The sequence below is a fragment of the Auxenochlorella protothecoides genome, assembly GCF_000733215.1.
Source record: "Auxenochlorella protothecoides strain 0710 unplaced genomic scaffold scaffold55, whole genome shotgun sequence".
Taxonomy (NCBI): Eukaryota; Viridiplantae; Chlorophyta; class Trebouxiophyceae; order Chlorellales; family Chlorellaceae; genus Auxenochlorella; species Auxenochlorella protothecoides.
The window spans coordinates 1351-17492 of NW_011934296.1; the positions used below are offsets into that span (position 1 = coordinate 1351).

Below are 16142 nucleotides of genomic sequence, written 5' to 3' on the forward strand. Positions count from 1 at the left end.
GCATGTAAAGGGAAAATTGCTTCCTGGACATGGGATGAGTGGGGAGGGGCCCTCCCGAAGCAATTGAAGGTGGTCGTCCGCTGTGCTCAGAGTGGATTCGACCTCTACGCCAAATGACAATGCACATGTAACATCTATTTTGCAGTCTGAAAGAGGAGGAACATTTTATGCTTAGGAAAACTGCAGGCTGATCTCCAACCACCATTCCCCGTCAACTGCAAGCTGTGGGCCATGGTCCCTTCGCCCTCTGCTAGATAAAGAGCAGATCACTTCTGTGCCTCACCCAGAGCAGGGATACTAGGTTGTAGATTTTGCAGAAGCACATATTGGCTCCTGATACCCGAGCGAGCCCAGGAAGGTTGAGGAGCGCAATCGAGACCAACCCTTAGGGAAAGGGATCCTCGTCATGTACAGTTTGCAGGTATGATGCCTGCTGTGCTGGGTACAATCATCTTATGTTGTATTAATTTGTCATCTGCGCTCGAGGAGTCAGACTGGAGCCGATCCGATGCGTGCGCGGAGCAGTTCAAGCCGATGCCCATGTGGTCGGGGATTTGACAGCTTCCGAAACCCTACCTCGCCGGCAAGCCTCTCACTGTCCAGCGACGGATTATTATATGTTGAATTCATGTACTTAAGATCGAAAACGAGTCCCTGGCCCAAGGAGTGCGCGAGGTGGTCGCAGTACATTGAACCGATGCGCAGTTCGCGTTTGCTCGGAAACCGCTGTGCCGCCGCTGACGCGGCCTAAATCCTTTCCGTTCCATCAACACCCTGGCGATGCTACAAGTTAAAATCCGACATGTCCACGGCTGTCAGACATGCATAAGATTTCCGAGGTCACAGGTTTCATTCTTTCACGATCAAGTGTGAGCTGAAGGCTTCATCATGGCAGGTGGCGGGCTGACAGCAACTGTCGGCGCGAATGCTGACCACTATAATGGTCGCTTGACAGGCTTCGTTATTTCCGTCGCCATCATGGCGGCATGTGGTGGTCTTCTCTTCGGTGAGTGTGGCATGACGTTTGGGCGACCTGGACTGCATCGCAGGAGTGTGGCAGCAGTGATGGCATCGCAAGTGCACCGTCAGCTGCAGGGTTGCAAGCTGCACCTGCACAGATCCCGCACGCACCATCCCCCGCTCCTCCTCCTCCCATGCTCATCTCGGCTGTTCGCTCCCCCACAGGCTATGACATCGTGAGCGTGGATGGATACTCCATGGGATGCCCACCTGCCCTGCCTGCGTGTCTCATATCGGACCAGCCTCTGATGCATGATCAGCATCGCAATCCCTGGACCCTCCTCGCTCCATGCGCAGGGTGTGACGGGGGGCGTCCACTCCATGGCTTCCTTCCAAGAGAAATTTTTCCCCGAGATCTACGAGCGCACACAGCTGGGAGTCTCAGACACGAGCCCGTACTGCAAGTGGGTACTGAGGGTGTGCCTGAAGGGGTGGGCACCCCCCCTGGTTTCTCTGCCCAAACCAGCTCGATGCTCCTTCAGCCATGACTCCAACTCGATCTCAACCCAGGTACGACAACCAGGTGCTGCAGACCTTTACCTCCACCATGTTCCTGGCGGGCATGTTCTCCTCCCTGGTGGCCGCCACCGTGTGCCGCAAGTATGGCCGCAAGCCCACCATGTTCCTTGCCGCCTGCCTCTTCATTATTGGCGCCGGTCTGCAGGGCGGCGCCGTCAACCTGGCCATGCTCTTTCTCGGCCGCTGCATCCTGGGCTTTGGCGTGGGCTTTGCCAACACCGCCGTGCCCATGTACCTGTCGGAGGTGGCCCCGGCTCAGTACCGCGGCGGCCTGAACATCCTATTCCAGTTTGCCGTCACCTTTGGCATCCTGGTCGCCGGCCTGGTCAACTACGGCACCCAGAACTTTGCGGCGGGTTGGCGTGTGTCCCTGGGTCTGGCCGGCGCCTTCGCCATCGTGCTGGGCGTCGGCTCCTTAGTCCTGCCTGAGTCGCCCAACTCGCTGGTGGAGCGGGGCAAGGTGGCGAGGGGGCGCGCCGTGCTGCAACGCCTGCGTGGCGTGGAGGACGTCGAGGCCGAGCTGGAGGACATGATCGAGGCCACGGAGGAGGCCAGCCGTGTCACCCTGCGCCAGTCCTACTCCTTCATGTTCCACCGCGCCAACGCACCCCAGCTCATCATCGACATCATCATCCAATTCTTCCAGCAGTTCACTGGTGGGCTTGGGGGCGGGGTGGATTGAGAATGATGGCATGCAGTGGTGGAGGGTGGGATGAGTCAGCTCTGCTGGTGACTTGTAGCACATGCCCCTGACAGCCTTCCCACGAGCCCCTTCCCTTCAACTCCCCCTCAGGCATCAACGCCATCATGTTCTACGTTCCCGTGCTGTTCAACTCCTTGGGGACAAGCCGCAAGACATCCCTGCTCAACACCATCATCATCAACTGCATCAACTGCGCCTCCACCATGGTCGCCGTCCTCCTGGTCGACAGGTTTGGGCGCCGCTTCTTCCTGCTGGAGGCCGGCGTGCAGATGTTTGTCTCCCAGCTCATCGTGGGTATCGTCCTCGCCACCCAGTTTGGCAAGTACGAGGATGGCCAGCTGCCCACCGGCACCACCGTGGGCGTGCTGGTGGTCATCTGCGTCTTCATCTCCTCCTTTGCCTGGTCCTGGGGCCCCATGGGCTGGCTCGTGCCCTCCGAGATCCACACCCTGGAGACCCGCCCCGCCGGCATGGCGATCGCCGTGGCCGCCAACTTCCTCTTCACCTTTGTGATCGGGCAGTCCTTCCTGTCCATGCTCTGCGCCATGAAGTGGGGCGTGTTCATCTTCTTTGCCGGTGAGCAGGGTCGTTGCGTGGATGGAGCAGTGTCTGTGCTATGTGATACCGACGGGACACAGGCTTCTGGGCACCGACTGCGCTGTGCAGCACCGGGCGAAACTTGAACCCCCCCCCTGAAATCCACCACACAGGCTGGGTGGTGATCATGACCCTCTTCGCATACTTCCTCATCCCCGAGACCAAGGGCGTCCCCGTGGAGCGCGTGCCCATCCTGTTTGCCCGCCACGCCCTCTGGTCCCGCGTCATGGGCCCCGTGTCCCTGGAGATCATTGAGCGCGACGCCACGCGCACCGTTTCTCGCCAGGCCGCCGCCGACCAGCGCGCCGCCGCCAATGGTGCCCTGAAGAAGGAGCCTCTGTGAAGCCCTACCGCCCCGCGTGGCTGACCCTCCCTAGTTGAAGGGACCGCCAGCCGTCAGATTTTCGTACCTCCCATGCTTTGACGCATGATGCCGACATGAACCCCATCTGTCCTCTGAATCCCTCAAACCTTCAGGCTTCCGCCCCCTTCATACATGTCTTGAGATCCATTGAAGCTCCTTTGAATCTGCACCCTTCTCAGTCACCTCCTGTGCCCCAAATCCTTTGTCAAGAACGATGTTCTCAGGAGCGGATGTAATCGCACAGTTGTCCTGCAGAGGGGCATAGGCCCTGGGCATGGCGTCCTGCATGTGGGTGCCTATCTTGCAGAGGTTTAAGCCCCAGCAGCGCCGCTGCTGGGGCGGGTGTTGCTGGTGCTCACTCCAGCAAACTGGTACAGGGCGTGCCGGTCTCTTTGATGACACCAGGCACGCTGTGGGGAGCTGCACTCGCCCTCCCTCAAGGAACAGGGGATTGGGATTCAGGCGAGCGGCAGCCGTGGCCTGCCATCGAGGTACAACCACCGTGCGCCGGGCGCCTGGGTGATGAGGGATGCGATGGCCAGCGGGCGGGCCGCACACTTTTCCCCTGCAGCTCTTCTCGCCAGGCGTATCCCTCCGCGCGCCACGGCCCCTGTCTCCCCTTCCAGCCTCAGGCGATGGAGCGGGCTGCCCGGCGCGGGGACAGCGTCCTCCTCAGGCGCCGGCCCCAGCCCTCCCCACGCGGGAGGAGGGGGAGGAGGAGGGCCAGGCCCACGCCCAGGCATGCCAGCCCCGGCCCGGCCAGCGGCCAGACGAGGAGCGGGGGCAGGTGGGCGTCGGGGCGCACCTCCTGCGTGGCCGCGCCGCCCGCCGTCACCGTCACCGCTAGCGTCTGCGTGGTGCGCGCGAAGAAGGAGTCCGGGTCGTCGGCCAGCCAGGCGATGGGCGCGTCGGCGCTCAGACGCTGCACCTCCAGTGCTGCCGCGATCTCCGGCGCGGTGGCGTTGTCGGGCACGGCCACGTCCAGCGACGCGCTGACCACCGCGCGCAGCGTGCGCCGGCTGGCCAGCTCGGCCGTCGACACCGACACCGAGGCCAGGGAGACGTTGAAAGCCACCGCCGTGTCTGCCCGGATCAGCGCGGCCACGATGTCCGCGGGGGATGCTGCCACGCCGGCCTGTGGGGTAGATGGTGGATGGGTGGGTGGGTGGGTGTTGGGGGAGGGGGGGGTTCTGCAGGTCTCACAGCCCCCCCAAGGCATGCACCCAGCCCCATAGCGCCCCCCTTCCACCCGAGCCCACCCCCCTCACACCCTCCTCACAGGCATACCTGGAGCACGGCGGCATCGACGTCGATGCCCCTGACCATGACCGCAAAGGAGACCACCACCGCAAAGCGCTGCTGCGCCCCCGCGCCCGCCGCGCTGCCGGCCCCCACCCCAGCCTCGCAGGACGTGGCGCCGTCCTGAGTCGTCACTCCGGAAGGGCACAGCCTGCACAGCGTGCTCCCGGGTCCGCTGCTGAAGGTGCCAGCCATGCACCGCTGGCAGGCGCTGGCGCCCCAGGAGTAGGAGTAGGAGCCTGCGGGGCAGGACTGGCAGGTCGAGGCCTGGGCCTGAGGAGGGACACGTGGGAGTGGTGGGATGGTTGAGGGGACGGGGGAGGGAGGGAGGGGCACTGGTAGTCTGGAGGAGGGCCCTCCTCAGCAGGGGCACAGAGGGAATTGCCTCACGAGGTCTGTCCCTCGGCACCGTATCCAGGGCCGGGCAACATGCTGCTGGGCTGAGCAGCCAGGAGACCATGGGAAGGGCGCGCGCCAACCCCGCGCAGTACAGGGGGGAGCACAGGAACGCAGCGGGTCCTGCTGGGGATCTTGTGACAGGCATTCCCCCTCCGGTCCCAATTCCCCCACCCGGAACACCTCCCCTCTGCTGACAGCACACCTGCGAGGCCTGCGTGCCGGGCGGGCACATGGTGCATGCGCTGGCGTTCAGCGTGCTGCTGGCCCAGCCCGGCGGGCAGGCCGTGCAGTTGGCGCCGCCGTGCCCGAAATCGCCGTCGCCAGCCTGCAGCGGGCCCTGCTCCTCCTCCAGGCCGCCGTGGGCCAGCGGCTCCGGGGCCGGGCCCTCGGCCAGCGGCGCGAACGCGCCGGCCGCGCCGCGCGCCGCGCCGGCCGGGCCAGCAGTCCCCCGGCGCAGCAGGCGCAGCGGGTACCGCGCCGAGGTCACGCCGTCCTCGGCCACCACCAGCACGTCGAGGTCGACGGGCATGTCGCTGGGCAGGCGCATGACGAACGCGGCGGGGAGGAAGGTCTCGGGGGGGGCGGTGGGCGGGAAGGAAAGCGCGTCGCCGCCGCCGTCGGCGTCAGCGCCGTCTCCCACCCCCCCGCGCGTCAGCACCTGGCCGCCGGCCTCCACGCGGATGCCCTCCACGTGCGGGAAGGCCAGCCCCGCGCGCAGACTCACAAACTCGGAAGGCGCGGGCACGCTGACGTTCAGCCGGACGCCCGGAATGCAGCGGCCCACGCCGTCCACAGCCCCATCCGCCAGCGCCAGCGCCTGCAGGCTCTGCGCTGAGACGCGCGGCGCGGCGCCGGCGGCGGCACACAGCGTGGCGGTGGTGCCGGCGGGCGTGGTCAGGTTCAGGCTGGCCAGGCGCACGTGGGAGGGCGGGGCCCGCCGCACGACACTGAGGGAAGAGGGGGGCGCGCCTCGAGGGGGGGCGCCGGGCGTTGACGCGGGCACCGCCGCCGCTGACCCCTCGCCAGGGATCTCGTTCCCCGCACCGCTGCCGTCCGCGCGACGAGGAACGAGGTCAAACTGGTTGGGCCCCACACCCAGGTCCAGCCGCCAGCTCGAGCACGGCCCCGCCCCCAGCAGCGCCGTCTCGTTCGCCCCCGCGCCGGCCGAGCTGGCCTCCACCAGGCCCTCGCCGCCGGGCAGGCGGCAGGGGCAGGCACCGCCCTGCGCGGGCACCCAGTCCCCGCCGGTGTTGAGCCTGACCCGGAGCTCGTAGTCCTGCGTACAGTGGGAGCGAGGAAATGGTCGGTGCATGGAATGGGTGGTCTGATGATGTTGGCCCGAGGAGCCTTGTACGAAGCAGGCCGCGCTGCGGCCTCACAGGCCTCAGGCGTCTGGACAGCCCACATTCCCACACTTGTTGGGCCCCCCCCCCCCCTTCCCCAACCACACACGCATGCACCTCTGCAGGGACTGCACAGAGGGTGACGTTCTCCACGCCGTTTTCCACCATGGCAGCGTAGACCTCCTGGTCCCCCTGCTGGCGGGCCGACAGCGTCAGGGAGCTGTTCCCTTGGCCCCGCACCGCCAGGGCCAGCAGGCGGCTGGTGCGGGAGAGGAGCACGGCACCGCTCACCGTGCCGTCCGCCGTCGAGTTGACGTCGCTGGCGCTGCCGAGCACTGCGCGCACAGCCTGCGAGGCCCCCGCCACCGCCGTGCCGGGGGGGCATGTGCCAGGGGGAAGGGGAAAGGCGATGAGCGCCGCTGTGCCCAGCTGGGGCCGCACAGACGCGGAGCCGGAGAGGGGGGTGAGCCTGAGGCCTGCAGGGAGGGGAGGGGTCGGGTGGGTCCGTAAGAATCAGGGGGGGGGGATGGTCGGGGGGCTGGCCAACATGCACATGCGCCTGCGAGACGACGCCAGGGCGAGTCCCCCCCGACACGGACGACATTACAGACGCCAGGCTTCCCCTGGCAGCACATCATCCCCCACCTGTCCCCTTACCAAGGCTGCACGTCTCGTTGCTGTGCATGGCGCTCCAGGCGATGGGGATGGCGATGTCGAGCGAGGTGAGGTTCTGGAACAGGGCCACCCCCGCCCTGGCTGCGGCTGGCAGGACATCGGCGGGGTCGCAGGGGCTCAGGCCCTCTACCTCCCACAGCACCGCCAGGGGGTCGCTGGGCAGGCTGGAGAGGCGGAGAGGGACCTGTCCCACGCCTGGGGCATGCACCGACTGGCCTGCTGCAAAGGACACTTCGAGTGCCTGTGGGTGCCAGGGGGGTGCAGAGAAGCTGGAGATCCTGCCGGGTGCTAGAAGCCTGCGAGACCCTGCGGGAAGCAAAATTGAGGCGTCGCAACATAAGTGTACCGGCGACCACCCGAGGTTCACCTCCTTGGCGAGGCCAGGCCTGAGGCCGAGGAGGAGCACGAGCAAGCAGCTGACCAGGAGGTGCCAGCTCCGTGCTGCACGACCGCCCAGAGCGCCCTTTGGGGGTCGCATGCTATCGAAGGTTGGACTCCGGCACTCTCGACGGCGCCGAGACGTGCATGTCGCGTGCAGCGCGGGCAAGAGACACAGAGCGCCGAGAGGAGGGGACGGGCGTCGGGCACGCGTCAGGGCCGCCTGGACTTTGAAAGAGCTGTGTATGCTCACGATACAATGTCTTCAAAACGTGAACGCGCTGTACAAGTATCCACAGGCCTCCTGTACTGCACAATTGCCGGGAGGACGGTAAAGGTTTGCCAATCTGGCCAAGGTGGAGGAAATCCTACCATCACAAAAATTCATCATCATACTGTACTCCTCCCCTCCTTCACACCAATTGCAGTCCTTGCGCAGTGAGACCCCTTCTTGCACAACAGACCTCGAGATTATTGCTTTAGTACCTCTGGAATTGTCATTGTCCTCCGCCTAGGTCAGAGTAGTCCCCTGCCACCGGCCGGCGCCCCGCATCCCATCAGAATGCATGGGTCAGGACTCCACAGCGTGCACACAGAACCACTCACCCTCGTCTGGCCCCGGTTTGATAGCACACACCCGTGTGGGGTATGACCAATGCAGCCTCAGGTGGAGTATGTCTACCTTTGTGATTGTGTCTGCCTGTCTCTGGTGCAAGGTGTCCTGTAATTCTTGACAAGAAACGATTCATGGTGAGGTGCAGAACCAGACTAGAAGTGACCAGCAGAGGAAAACGAAGAGGGGAGTGTCACTATTTGCAAGCACATCGCGGCCGATTTGCTGTGGTCTGGCACCCCTCCCAACAGGCTGCACCGAGCTCATCTCCGCGCGGTCCTGCTGGACCACTCGCGATGCATGTGTTGACCAAGTCCTGGCAGCACATGTGGTTCAGATGCTCGCGTTTGAAGGCCACGGCAATGCCCACGGATCTCCCTGGCGCTGGTTGGTCCAGCATGGAGCAAATCCTCCTTCATCCCTGCCCTTTCAGCTTGCAGACTTGGCAAGCTCGGCCTTCAATCTCTCAGCAAAGTTGTTGTTGATGTCGTCGTCGTCCCAGTCCTGTTCCCACAAGCAGGAGTTCGCTGGGTCCTCCTTGGACTCATCCCATTCTGTGGAGCGCAGGCGTGTCGTGAGCAGAGCGACCCATCAATGGCATCTGCAGACATGCGATTATGAGTGTAGGAGAGGTTCTCACCTTCGACCTCGAATTCCTCAAACTCGTCCTCATTCTCGATGTTTTGAAGGGCAGCCTGCACCGTCTCTGCTGGGTTGGCCATCTCCGGCAAAAGCCACAGCACCGGGCCTCAGCTCCTCGCCGGGGCTGCGCTCGATCGCGTAGAATTTTCTCGAGAAGCTACACACGAGTGATCATGTCCCCGTGGCTCCCTGGATCTCTTCTGTTGCAGCGCGCATTCTCGAACTGTACCCGGCAAAGAAGCCAGGAAAATTGACCCTCCCAGATCAGGACGTGGCGCGGAGGAAAACTCCCGGGCCCTTAGAAACCGCACGACCGCTGCCTGCTGATTATCGACCCTAGCTTGACCCCGTGTAAGGATTTCGGTACGCTCGCCCCTGCGTGCCCCTGGGCCAGGCTGAGCTTAGGAACCACTCTTCCGCCCCCTCGTACCGGCCGAGACCCCAGCGCGACTTTGCCAGGCTTGCGTGGGGAGAATTGAGGAGTTTGGATCGGAAGATTACACACGCGGACAGCTCCATCCAGGCGGACAGTCCTCCAACGACCCGGCAGGCACCGGGTCCGTTGTTGCGCGCACCACGGGGCGGGCTAGATCCCTGCGTCTGCGTGTCAAACTGTTTCGTTACATCCACTGCCAGAAAATCCTTGGATCTGACACCATGTCCTCCATTCCCCTGCCTGTCAGCCAGGGTACACCTGAGGCCTGAGTGCCAGGCCCTCCTGACCCCTGACGCCGTGGCCGGCTGGCTGCAGCAGAGCTGGAGAACCTTCCACAGGATCTCAAGGAGCTGCGGCTCTCCACCGAGCAGCGGGAGGGAAAGGAACCGGTGAGGGGCGTGGTGATGCTTGCGGATTTTGTGATCAGACTGGCTGCGCGGGCGAGCGAGTTCGAGATGCGAGGGTCTACCCTGGGAACAAAGCATCGCCAGCAGCTTGCCCTGTTAACATTATTTCACACTGGCAGTGTGTTTCAGAGCTTCGTGCATGGCCTGAACTCCTTCGTGAGGCGTGTCCCTGTGAGCGCAACCTCGCTCCCTCCCCATGGCCAGGTGTTTGAGGGCCATGTGACAGAGGGCGACCCCTCCACCGTCGGCCATGTGATAACCACCTCTGGCGGCGTGGGAAGTGCGAAACAGACCATCCGCTATGTGACCGAGCGCGTCGTGGGCAACGGCTCCTTTGGCGTGGTCTTCCAGGCACGCTGCGTCGAGACCGGCGAGACGGTGGCGGTGAAGAAGGTCCTGCAGGACAAGCGGTTCAAGAACAGGGAGCTGCAGATCATCCGGCTCATGGCACACCCAAACATTGTTCTGCTCAAGCACTGTTTCTATACCACCTCGGAGAAGGACGACGTCTTTCTCAACCTGGTGAGCCTGGGGTTGGAGGCTGGCGGGCGGTGCAGGCTTGAAGGTGTTGACGCCCAGTCTCGGGGTGCTGGGTTGGAGTTTGTGTGGTGGACAGCAAGTCAGGCTCTGCCAGACATGCATGGACCTGTTCTTGTAGAGAGAAAACACGTTCCTCTGTGGGCTATTGCGAAGATGTTGGCGGAGTGCACAACAGGCGTTGCCTACCGCTCCTCATCCGAAGGCTCTGCTCTATGATCAATCGACCCTCGATCCACCTCCACGCCCACAGGTCTTTGAATTCGTGCCAGATACAGTGTACCGCATCAACAAGCACTACACAAAGAATGAGCAGCGCATGCCGCTCATTCTGGTGAAGCTGTACACATATCAGATGCTGCGAGCCCTGGGGTACATCCACTCCATGGGAGTGTGTCACAGGTACTGGGTGGGGGGTGGGTGGCACAGGGAGTTCCGCGAACATTGTTGTTTTATCGAAGGCTTGGTTCAGTCGCCGGCTGGATGTACTGGAAATTCCAGCGTCACAGACTGTCATCGCCGTCACACCCAGCCCTCACCTTTCAATGTGTCCCTGACCTCTCTGACCAGGGACATCAAGCCACAGAACTTGTTGGTGAATGTATCCACGCACGCCCTCAAGCTGTGCGACTTTGGGAGCGCCAAGACGCTGGTCAGGGGCGAGCCCAACATCTCCTACATCTGCTCGCGCTACTACCGGGCGCCGGAGCTCATCTTCGGGGCCACAGACTACACCTGTGCAATCGATGTGAGGATCGGTGATGCGCACCGGGGTGGGGAGGGTGACTGTTGATGTGATGCAGGGAAAGGTGGCAGGCTCCTAGATCTGGGGAAGCATGCTCGGCGCCACTGTACTCTCTGGCGCAGTGCGCACCCTGCAAGGAAGGCTCTTGTGTGGAGGTTATTTTTGCGCTCATGCCATGCACCAGTCCCAGTGCCACCTGTCCACCGCTCTCACCTGATGATCTCACTCTAGGTGTGGAGCGTAGGATGCGTCATGGCAGAGCTTTTGCTTGGCTCGCCCCTTTTCCCTGGAGAGAGCGGCGTCGACCAACTCGTCGAAATCATCAAGGTGGGAGGGGAGGGGAGCACCGAGCTACCCTGGCTGACGTGGGAGCCCACCCGTGTCACATTGTGGCGGATGTACATGCTGCAAACTGCCCAACGAAAGGCTCTCTGCCGCATGAGAGATCACTGTGCCGAGCAGCATTTGCGGAGGGGGCGTGTTCGGTGCTCCAGCCATGGCGCCATTCTATGGAGCATGAAGGATGGTGGCTCGTATGATGGTCTGATTCGCTCAGCCATTGTGGACCTTGTCCATCCACGTTCAGGTACTGGGGACACCCACACGGGAAGAGATCCATGCGATGAACCCAAACTACACCGAGTTCAAGTTCCCACAAGTAGGTTGGCGGGGTGATGGGATGGTCTTGACACGGAGCAGGATGCAGTGTGCTGTGTCGCACGGTACATCATGTCATGCTGGGCCCCTGTGCACATGTTGGGCGACGGTTCCGCTGCTGTGTGCAAGAGCTGGTGGTAGTTAGTACCTTGTCGATGAATTGCTCTTTCAAGAACCTGCATGCGACTCGTGCCCAGGGGTGTCGCCATGCTCCAGCGTCCGTCAATCCAGCAATGCCCGTGGTGTGTCCTCATGCTTCCCCACTCATCCACTTCCCAGATCAAGGCGCACCCCTGGTCAAAAATCTTTTCCAAACGCATGCCATCAGATGCTGTTGACTTGGTGGGTTGGTGGAGAGAAGCATGGCTCTGGAACTCATACACTCAGCCATTGTTTTGTCCCAGTTTGATGTGGAGTGCCGCTCTGTGTGCGCTTGAGTGTCGATTGTGTGAGCGACCGCCCGTGTGGCCTCTCTTGCCACCCTCGCCCCGTTCACCCTCACCTGCCCCCACCGTGTCCCTATGTGCAGATCAGCAAGCTGCTGGTGTACAGTCCCTTGGACAGGATAGATGCCCTGCCAGCCCTCACACATTCGTTCTTTGATGAGCTGCGGGAGCCTGGCTGCCGGCTGCCAAACAGTGAGTTGCTTGTTGCATTCCAAAGGGGGGCCTGCTGCTGCCATTGAATAGGTGATGGGGATGGCTGGAGGCTCGTGCTTGATTGCAGCCCTCCTGCCTCGTCAGAGTTATCAGGTAGACCAATGGTGCTGACCCTTTGCCTGACCCCGCTGCTACCCCGTTCCACAGACCGACCGCTGCCCCCGCTCTTCAACTGGCTGCCGGGCGAGCTGGACTCTGTCTCCCAAGAGGTCCAAGCCAGTCTGCAGCCGGGTCGGAGCCCCCCCCCGGCACCTGGTGCCACTACCTCTGCATGAACGCCATCCGTCATCCACACCTTGGGACCCTCCCTCCCCCCAACACCTTGTCTGCCTGCCCTGCTGGGGCTTGGTGCTGTAACATGGGGAGAAAGACGCAAAGACAGCACGGGTGCATAGCACTCTTGACCGGGCGCAGGAAGGCCCGCTCGCCTCAGAATCCACTCGACGTCTCCCCGCCAGCGGGGCCTGTGGCGGAGGGAGGCTGACGACAGGTTGAGCATGACAGGCGTGGACCACTTGGCTGAGGCACGCAGACAGTGGTCTTGAGCAGGACAGGGGTACTCATCGATGCACCCTCTGGGCCGCTCCTCACAATCTCAGGACATACGACTCCACCCTCTCACGCACCCATGAGGTCCTCCAGCGACCGCGCCGCCTTCTTGGCCGGCGGCGGCGCTGCTCCTGCAGCTCCTGCAGCTCCCGCCCCCGAGCCGGGCTGGGTGGGTTGGAGCACGATGCGCTTGGTCCCCCGGCCGATCGTCCCCAGGTCCTGCACCGGAGCCGAGCTGCTGCTGGGCTGTGGAAAGGACGGCGTGGGGGGTGCGGGGGTCTGGCCCGGCAGCCCGCCCGTCAGCTGTCGCAGCGCCGCCTACGCATCCGGGATTTGGGGGGAGGGAGGGGATCCGTGGGCCATGACACCACACAACCCAGCGGTCTCCCTTTGGAGGAGGTAGGGTCGCAAACGCACCCCGGCCTACGTCGACCTCACCTTCACCATGTCCTTGGTGGAGGCCTGCTCGCGCACCGCCTCCTGCAGCTCCTCCACCTTCTGGGCCAGGTCAGACTGCAGGGCTGCCACATCAGCGGCCTCGCGGGCCCGGCCCTCGCCCTGCAGAGTGTGGCATGGGTTGCAGGCCGTACTCTGGGCACGAGCCGCTGTCTGACAAGGCACTCGCACCGGTCTGGGTCATGCAGATTAGTGTCGCAAAGCGCCCAGGCAACCTGTACAACAGCCAGCGTTGGACACTCTACATGGCAAGTCCACCCCCCACCCCCTTCCACTGCGCACCATGCCCGCCAGCTCAGTCTCCAATCCGCGCAGCACCTCCACTGCCGCGCGGGTGGCAGACAGCGCCTCCGCGGCATTGTCGAGAAACTGCCAGGCCATCCCCTGCTTGTACAGAATCTCGGCGCGCTGACGCGCCAAGGCAATCCCCTGCTGCGTGGTGGGGGACTGCTCAGTGGCTCGGACCGAGGGGGGAGCAGAATACTGCAGGTTCCTGACATGCATGCCTGTCCCTGCCCAGCCTTGAGCTACCTCCCTGCTCCCCAGCAAGCTCCGCCTCCCACTCACCTGGTCGATGGTGGGCTCCTGAGCCAGTGTGGCCGCCTCCAGGTGCTCAGCAGCTTCCTGGAAGTCAGACAGCGCTCCCTCAAAATCCTCATTCTCCAAGCCCACGTCCCCGAGCAGGGAGTGCACCTCTGTCGATGGACAGAAGCGACCAGGCATGATGCAGCTCCGTGGGACGGGGAAGCGAGGTGAGGCTTGAGAGCTGTGCAGGGGCCCAGATGATGGCTCCCTGCCCCCGACCACCCGTCCATTCCCCCTCCACCTGCCAATCGCTCCGCGTTCCTTGCGCCATCCTTGGCCCAGATGACTTTGGCGGCCTCCAGATGCTCCCAGGCCAGCTGCAGATCTGAAGCCTCCCCACTGTCCTCCCCTTCCTCCTCGCTTTGATCACCGTCCTTGCCGTCGTCACCTGCACGGCGGGTGCAAGAATCGGAGGCAGCCACTCAGCCAAGCCACAGCAGGGGACCAGGGGTGTAGCCTGTTGTTTGGTGCGAGCCCAAGCCCATGCTGCTTCACACGAGAAAACGTACCGGCACCTTGGTTGCTGCCAGAAACAGTTTCCTCCTTGGTCACAGACGCCTTGCCCCTGTCATCCGCGGGCTGGGTGGCTGGAGCAGCAGCCTCAGCCCGCCCGCCGGACAGGAAGTCGCTGGTGTCCTGGGCCTGGAAGAGCAGGGCCCGGCCAAGCTGGAAGTAGACTGCAGCTGCCTCCAGGCTCAGATCTGGGATCCGCGGATCAGGCAGCATGAGCCATTGACTGCGCTGGATCACCACGCCTGCAGCAGAGCTGATCATGACGCTGAACGGCCCCGTGACCCAGAGATTCTCACGCAAGCTCCGTACCTCCATGAGTGGAGGTGCGCTGGTGCAGGGCGTTGCCCAGAAGCTCGATAGCGCGCTCGTAGTCTCCGTCCTGCATGGCAGGGCAGCAGGGTGCAGGAATGTGTGTCGCCACCCCAGGCAGCTCACCGGACGGAGAACTATCCCAGAGACGCTCACTTTCAGTGCTGCAAGTCCAGCAGGATATTGATCCGGTTGGGATGGACCGGCTCCCTCATCCGGGCTGCCTTCCACGGGCGCTCGGGGGGGTGACTCCGACATCCCCCTTCTGGGTGGCCTACTTCGAAAGGTGATCTCACCTCGAAACTGTACCAACACAGATGTATTTTCGTCTGCGGTCCTACCGTGGCAATCCAGCAGCGTCTGACGCTCCTCTTTTTGAACCAGTCAGGGCGCAATGCAGCCCGGGGGGCAGATCAGGACCCCTCTCCCTCCCATTCGCACAGTCCACCAGACGCGTGGCTCTCTGGAAGTCAAACGCATGTCACACATGCACATGACACCACGCACTGGGCTTACTCAATTTGTTATTTGTTTGCAATAGCGCTCTGTTTCTTGCATCCCCACACAGCCAGCCAATTGTTGGTAGCGGAGAGCGGAGGCTTCCAGGGGGGACCCATGCAGGGTCTCCGCACCACACCTGCTCCCTTCAAGAGCTGTAGCTTTGCCAGCAAATCCGTGTGCCCGACTCGCATCCGACTATTGATTGGACGTCAGTGGCAGGACTCCTCGGCCTGGCCTTCACGAGCTTACGGCTTGCATGGACCCATCCGTGCCAGGACCGTGTGGTGCGCCGCTTTGAACGACAGTCCACGTCTGTCCAGCAGTCCTCGCACCCCCAACGACTCTTCCAGCGGCAGAGACCCGGATGAGTCCGAGCCCGAGCCGGGCAGGGACAGGAGGGGGCTGCCTGGCAGGATCATCTATGCCATTAGACAGGCTGCTCGCTCCCTGCTCCTCCTCCTAGCACGTGCGTGGCTATGGATTGGTGGTGAATGATGTGCCCCACCATGGCCAGAGGGGGATGTTTATGGTGGGTGAAGGGGTGCGGGAAAATACTGCTTGGGGGGCGACGACTGCTGCTGCAATCTGGTGTGATCCAGTCCTCCTCTCGACAGCTCCTCCCACCATGATGAAATGCCTTGTGCACATCCATGTGTGCAGGTCTTGTCCCCGAGCGCATGCGGGCGTTCCTGACCCCAGGCAGGCTGCGACGCATCGCAGCCTCCTTCATCCTCTTCTACCTGGTGGGCGGCGCCCTGCTCTCATCGGCGCTGCACAGCGCACGCATGCATGAGGTGGGCGCACGGAGTGCAAGGTTCAAATTGGGATGGGAGCACTCATTCTCCGGGTGGCCTGCTATGCCAATGGGTTGTGCCATGATGGAGCCCCAGCTGTGCAGATACTGAACGGTCTGAGTGTTGCCGTGGCCGCCGCTGCGCATCCTGTGGGCCCGGCATGAAGTGTAGACCAGCGTCCGAGCAGCTCTCAGGAAATGGACGAGGGGCCTGGCATTACGCACTTGTCCAATCCTGCACTCGCTTCCCGATGTGTGGCAACATTGTCCCTCACCCAGCATCCCCTCAATATCCCTCCCACTCCCCACTCCAAATGCCAGGTGATGTACTCGGACTTCCTGGGTCATGTGCAGCGTGGCGCCGTGCAGAACGTCATGTTTGACGAGGACGCACAGCGCATCGTGTTTGGCCTGGTGCCCACCCCTGCGGAAGTCAGGGAGAT

General features: G+C 63.0%; 5 protein-coding genes across 5 annotated transcripts in view; 3 read left to right on the forward strand and 2 right to left on the reverse strand.

Annotated features, from left to right (window-relative positions):
• Window positions 1-1154: 1154 nt before the first annotated feature.
• Window positions 1155-3182, forward strand: F751_4916 (H(+)/hexose cotransporter 2; the record flags this gene model as incomplete). Its single annotated transcript, XM_011401501.1, has 5 exons — window positions 1155-1196; window positions 1318-1424; window positions 1531-2195; window positions 2333-2818; window positions 2953-3182. 5 exons carry the CDS (start codon window positions 1155-1157, stop codon window positions 3180-3182), a joined length of 1530 nt encoding a protein of 509 aa, XP_011399803.1.
• Window positions 3183-3831: 649 nt separating this feature from the next.
• F751_4917 (hypothetical protein) lies at window positions 3832-8632 on the reverse strand (the record flags this gene model as incomplete). The annotated part of the gene is made up of 7 exons (XM_011401502.1): window positions 3832-4338; window positions 4638-4775; window positions 5104-6177; window positions 6362-6720; window positions 6902-7083; window positions 8353-8464; window positions 8551-8632. The coding sequence occupies 7 exons, from the start codon at window positions 8630-8632 to the stop codon at window positions 3832-3834; spliced, it is 2454 nt and encodes an 817-aa protein (XP_011399804.1).
• A 577-nt stretch (window positions 8633-9209) lies between these two features.
• On the forward strand, window positions 9210-12268 carry F751_4918 (Shaggy-related protein kinase NtK-1; the record flags this gene model as incomplete). The annotated part of the gene is made up of 8 exons (XM_011401503.1): window positions 9210-9240; window positions 9307-9377; window positions 9600-9917; window positions 10186-10334; window positions 10503-10680; window positions 11264-11335; window positions 11864-11972; window positions 12141-12268. The coding sequence occupies 8 exons, from the start codon at window positions 9210-9212 to the stop codon at window positions 12266-12268; spliced, it is 1056 nt and encodes a 351-aa protein (XP_011399805.1).
• Window positions 12269-12611: 343 nt separating this feature from the next.
• On the reverse strand, window positions 12612-14411 carry F751_4919 (Protein HGV2; the record flags this gene model as incomplete). The annotated part of the gene is made up of 6 exons (XM_011401504.1): window positions 12612-12860; window positions 12981-13100; window positions 13281-13427; window positions 13566-13693; window positions 13825-13971; window positions 14099-14411. The coding sequence occupies 6 exons, from the start codon at window positions 14409-14411 to the stop codon at window positions 12612-12614; spliced, it is 1104 nt and encodes a 367-aa protein (XP_011399806.1).
• A 1145-nt stretch (window positions 14412-15556) lies between these two features.
• F751_4920 (ATP-dependent zinc metalloprotease FtsH) overlaps window positions 15557-16142 on the forward strand; it is a gene marked incomplete at both ends in the record, with an annotated part of 3996 nt that continues 3410 nt past the window's right edge. The window contains 2 exons of the mRNA XM_011401505.1: window positions 15557-15700; window positions 16021-16131. Coding sequence (XP_011399807.1) covers window positions 15557-15700; window positions 16021-16131 — 255 coding nt within the window. The remainder of the gene's footprint in view (window positions 15701-16020; window positions 16132-16142) is intronic.